The 5,848-nt window shown below is 37.9% G+C and overlaps 1 protein-coding gene across 1 annotated transcript; it reads left to right on the top strand.

Moving 5' to 3' along the window:
- Window positions 1-5,109, top strand: LOC130420448 (uncharacterized). Its single transcript, XM_056747735.1, has 4 exons — window positions 1-61; window positions 1,750-2,070; window positions 2,193-2,498; window positions 4,970-5,109. The coding sequence occupies exons 1-4, from the start codon at window positions 1-3 to the stop codon at window positions 5,107-5,109; spliced, it is 828 nt and encodes a 275-aa protein (XP_056603713.1).
- The last annotated feature ends 739 nt before the right edge of the window (window positions 5,110-5,848 follow it).

Genomic DNA, 5,848 nt, shown 5'->3' with positions numbered 1-5,848 from the left:
ATGACTGAGAAGAGTGATATATGTCTGCTGGGACTGATCCTTCTCTCTTCACTATTCACAGGTAAACTATACAACACATTTATTTCATCAGATTTCATTTCATTACTCTCACTGACATTCTGACAAACATGTTCAGTTTCATCTCATGTCACATTTATCATAGAGTTCATGTGTCATGAACAGTGTTGTGTAAGACATGAAAAACTATCTTAAGAAATAAGCATGGCTAAATCTATTGTATATAATGTGTACAAGTACGTCAATGTTTTAGTTGTTCTAGTCTGTGTATAGCGCTGCTCAAACGTGATATTTGGCAGATGGAAGAAGGATTCCTTTGGTGTACATCTGCATTTTCATTTGAGGGTCACAACCAATAACTGAAGAGGTTCTGTCACAGGACGTATTACATTCCATCTCAAATTACACGGCAGTTTAACATAATTCAGTCCATTCATCGACTGCTTAAACAAACAAAAATTAATTTTATTCTCAAACATGTGGACAAACTTGTCAATGACAGGCTAGTTGTTTGTCCTCTAATTGCTTGGGCACAAAAGATGGAAGGTCTTGTTTTTTTGGGTTGTTCTCGACAAAAAACACTGATGAAAATGATGATACTCTGCAGAGATTTATGACAGAGACATTGTAAATAGACAACTGTTAAAAACAGAGAAATATGGAAAGGAATACAAACACAACAGTTTTACATTTCAGCAAAGTAATGGATGTATAAGAAAGATTGAATATATTTGAAATATTTTACTTGATAAAAAGCATGTTAATCCAGGTTCAGCTTTTACAAACCTCTTGTTTTGTATCTGAAAGATCCCCTTTAAAAATAAAAAATAAGTGGTGCCTGTAACAGTCATGATTGTGAAACCCGTGGTGGTTGTCTGAACGGTTGTGTATATGAGCTTTAAAAAAACATTGTATATTGCATTACAACTAGTGCTGTCAACAAGTTAACGCATGTGATACATTTTTTCAAATTAACTCCTGAAACATATTTTATGCAATTAACACAACATCTGTTTGTTTTTACATTCTTTGTCAAGTGTTACATTGTATTCACGCTTGTATTCATGTTCAGGCTTTTAAACCACGTAAGTGTGATTTGAAACAGTTGCTTTGACATGTTCAGTGAAGATAAAGAGCTTCTAAACTGTGAGACGCAGCAGAACGCAACGCGAGGTCCAGTCTGGTGTGAACAGTAACGGACTAAAGGCTGCGTTTGTGAATCTCTGTCAGACAGCTCATCTGTGTTAACTTCTCTTTTGTGCTTTAATGGATAAACCACACAAGATTATGACAGAAAGCTGTTTTGTCTAACATTTTCTTAAGCACAGACTTCAAAGTGTAAAATAAAATCTTAAATGAATGCAAAGAATTGTGATAATGAGAGTGTGGTGACGGTCAGATGTGCGTCCTGAGACAGCTCTTAAAGGGGCCGCGTTCTTAAACCTGCTGCTGTGACTCATGTCACTAATGTTCATCAAAGAACAAAATAAAAGAAGATTTCTCTTTAATTTAGCATTAAAGACTGTAAAGTGTTTGAGAACTTCCTCTACATTCAAAAGTCTGATGTCAAGAGTCAATGATAGAGGAACAAGATCACATTATCTTCTGTCAAATCTTCTGAATAATGTGATCTAAAAATAATGAAAATCTATCTGTCATTAAGAGATAAATATTAAACAGTTTGAATATATTGTGATGTATTAATAGGAATGATGTCATCTGCTGTATCAGGTGTGAGTGGAGCAGAAGACACTCATGTGTTCATCAGTTCTGGTGAAAGTGTGTCTCTGTCCTGTAATGATGCTCTTCATCAATGCTCCTCAACTACATGGATCTATAATAATTATACAAGATCATCTGCAGTAGAAGTGTTTACTGGAGGAATAAATAAGAATAACACAGAGAGATATGAGAGACTGAGTCTGACATCTGACTGCTCTCTCAACATCTATAAAACAACACAACATGATGGTGGACTTTACACATGCAGACAATATGTGAATGGACATCATCATGGAGCTGATTCATATGTTTATCTACATGTTCTTCATGGTCAGTGTTTCTCTTCATTTATATGAACACATGTTTAACTTCAGATCACAGTTCTCTTTATCTCTTGTGTTTTCACTGAAACTCATGAGTACTGAGAGTGTGTTGTGTGATTTGTGTTTCAGTGTCTTCATCATCATCATCATCACAGACTGAGATACGAGCAAACACATCTGTCACTCTCTCCTGTCAGCTGTTTACATATGACTGTGAATATTTGTTCAGTTATGATGGATTTCAGCTGGTGTGGATGAATCAGACTGATGTTGATCTACAGACAGACTCCAGATATCAGATTAGATCAGATAAACTCTGTCTCATCTCTCTGACTACAACACTCGTGAATGAAGACGACAACACAGAGTTGAGATGTGTGCTCAAACACAAGAATGACATCAAGACCTCAGTCACATATACTGTCAGATTTACAGGTAAGACATCACTCTGACAGGAGTGTCCTGAACTCAAAGTGACTTCAGTCATTAAACTCTGTACTGATGATGAAGAAATGACATAAACATGAAATATGATTGTGATGTTCTACAGTATGATGTCTTCTTATAGAAACACATCACATGTATAGAAAGAGGAACTTTAACAGACACAATGAAAGTCAAGAGCCCAAATAAAGCAAACACTGATCATAGTCATGGCCGGACAATAGCACTGCCTTTTGTAAGGAATGATGTCGTTTAATTGGCTAAACTATCCGTCAGTCATGTTAGCATTTCCTGTTTGGTTATTTGTGAATTCTATCCGTCATGTTCACACATCCCCCTCCACCCTCACGTTTAGTTAGTGGTGTTATAAAAGCATCATTATTACTGTTGTGCTGGAAATATTTTAACCTGCAGTTTTTGTCGTAGGTCCCTGAATGAGGCCTCAAACCGACTGGCTTATATGGGAATGGTGTGCTATGACTTATATAAGTGATCGGGCCAAGGGGGTTTCGATAGGGGGGCAAAAAAACACCCCGAAAACCCATTTACTTAACATTGCTTGGAATTTTGAGGGGTCGTAGCTCCGAGCGAGAAATTTTTAGAAATATGCGAATTACCACTTTTGAAGAAGCTATCAGCTTCTGTAAGAACATGCATCACAATGGGGAGTTAGTTGTACCCCTGGGGTGTAAGAGCCCCCAAAATATCCCGTTGACTTAACATGGGGAGGAAACATGCCCATATAAGGAGTCATAACTGTCATAACTGTCCCGAGATGAATACCTTCACAGTACAACCACTTAGAGACAAGGGGGTGGGCTCATTTGCCTCGGACAACCAATCAGTATCACATGGCCATCATGACGCTATGATGCCACGCCCCTAGCAACCATTAACAGCAACCTAGCAACCTTTCCCATAGACTCGCATTATAAAAGAACCAGGTGGATATCTCCGAAGCACAATGTGGTAGAGACAAGGGGATTGGCTGAATTGACTTAGGCAACCAATCAGTATCCCAGGAACTTCATTACGTTACGAAGCCACGCCCCTAGCAACTAAACATGTTAGCCTAGCAACCGTTTAGAAATACCTATATCTATGCATCCAAACATCACATGGGTTGTTTAGATTCATTTCTTGCTTAAAGTGTCATCACCCTAGAGCCCATTTCCGCGGTTTGCCACGAAGCACCACTCACATTTTCTTCAGAAAATGTGCATTTCTAGTTATTATTCCCGTATTTCAGATTTTTCTCCTTTGAAACTCCCGGAGCAACGGGAACCGGACTGCGTTCACGGAGTGTCTCTGTGGCTTGAGCTAGTGCCCATCTGCCCACCAAATCTCTCCTATTGTGTTTTTTTGTAAATTTTTTAAACTTGCACTTTCTTTAAACTTCTTTAAAACTATATAAAGGACAGTGGTGGAGAACACATTTTTAATAGACATTTACTAAAAATGTGTTGAACAATAATACAGTAGAAAACCCAGCTCGCACAAATAAGTTGAGGCAAATGGAAGCAGAGATTTAATGACAGCGTCAGACAAATGCAGATATTCAGTCTTTACATTCAACCAAAACGAAGGCAGAGAGAAAGAGCTATAAAGATGTCTCAATCTGGTGTTGTTCTTTAACTCATCTAACTGCTCCTCCATGTCAATCGTTAGATCTTTTCTGGGAAACTAAAGGGGTCTCTGGCCCAGACAAACTGAAATCCTCACTGAAATAACAGACGAATTGTTGTTTCAGTCCATTAATATGCTGAGCAACTACATCAATCAAAGTGGAAATATCTATAAGGACCTGTCTCTTGCACACAGTCGTCGAATTTGGGAAACATGTCAATACTTTGATTCATCAACCAATCAGCCAAAAGATCAAATTTGCCAACGAAGGCACTGAATTTTTCTGAAAGAAGCAAAATGTTTTCATTTCTTCCTTGCATCGATCTGTTCAATGAATTCAATCTTTCGAAAACGTCTACCCGGTATGCCAACAACGCCAACCACAGAGAATCGTCCAAGTAAGGAAGTTAGTCTGATTCAGCCTGAGAGACATCCATGTGCTTACACAAGCTCACAGAGAGGGATGGAAACTCTGTTGTCATGGTGGATTAAGTTCCCAAAATGGTCCGATAAAAGCATAACAATAACACCATTTGATTAGATTCCCATTAGCATCATCATAACGGATGTATTTTAGAAGCATGCAGTCACGACACACACACACACACACACACAAAAAAGACTAAGTCAAGAGTCAAGGGCTCAACTAAAGATAACAATGATCACCATAACGGGACTTTTCCATCAAATAAATATTCTGTTAATTAAAGTGAATTAACTAAATGTTGTTTACAGGTTATGATTGAGCTGTTTTTGTCTGGGGATGATCACAAACTCAAGTCATTGTTCACTTTTTAATGACTTTAATTTGTAATTTTATTATTTTTCTTCCTCAGTGACCAACTCTCATACAGTGACTATTGCTGTGATCACTCCATTACTTCTTCTACTTACTGTTGCTGTTCTTTGTGTGATTTATATCAAAAGATCAGGTGAGTATGCTGATTTCAAGAGGCCATCGGAATACAGTTTCTGAGATTTTAATAATCTGAAAAAAGCTAATTCTTCTGCTCCTGCTTGTGACTGGTCTTCAGTCTCTCTCCTTAAAGGTAAAGTTCACCCAAAAATGAAAATTCTGTCATGAATTACTCACTCTCTAGTGGTTACAAATTTGTTTAAATGTCTTTGTTTGGTTGAACACAGAGAAAGATATTTGACAGAACGCTTGTAATCAAAGCGTTCTTGGATCCCATTGACTACCAGGAATAATGACAATGGAAGTCAAAAGTGTCTCAGAACTGTTTGCTTTCCAAACATTTTCAAAATATCTTTTCTTTTGTTTTAACAGAACAAAACAACATTAAGTATTTTTTCTTACTATGGTAGTCAATAGGGTCCAAGAACTGTTTGGTTATAATCATTCTTCCGTTCTTCATCAAAACAAAGAAACGTATTCAGATTAAGAACAACTTGAATGTGAGTAAATGATGACAGAATTTTCATTTTTGGGTGAAATATCCCTTCAAATCAGATGCTGTTTATCTCTAATATCAGCAGTTCACGAGTTCACCTACACATATAACAGTGATGTTGATAGGGATAATGATAGAGCTTGGTTATGAAGGTTATGCATATTTGGCGTGCTGTCCGGGAAGCGGGCTCAGAGCTCGCCAGATCTATCCGAGCCCGAAACACTCTACCTTGGTACGAGTGAGTGCGCCGAGCTCGGAACCGGTCTGAGCCCAGAGCACACCCCCATAAAGCGAGAAAGTGGG

This window comes from Triplophysa dalaica, chromosome 5 (assembly GCF_015846415.1).
Source record: "Triplophysa dalaica isolate WHDGS20190420 chromosome 5, ASM1584641v1, whole genome shotgun sequence".
NCBI lineage: Eukaryota > Metazoa > Chordata > Actinopteri > Cypriniformes > Nemacheilidae > Triplophysa > Triplophysa dalaica.
The sequence above is the reverse complement of the archived record's forward strand: the minus strand, read 5'-3'. Positions and strand labels throughout refer to the sequence as shown.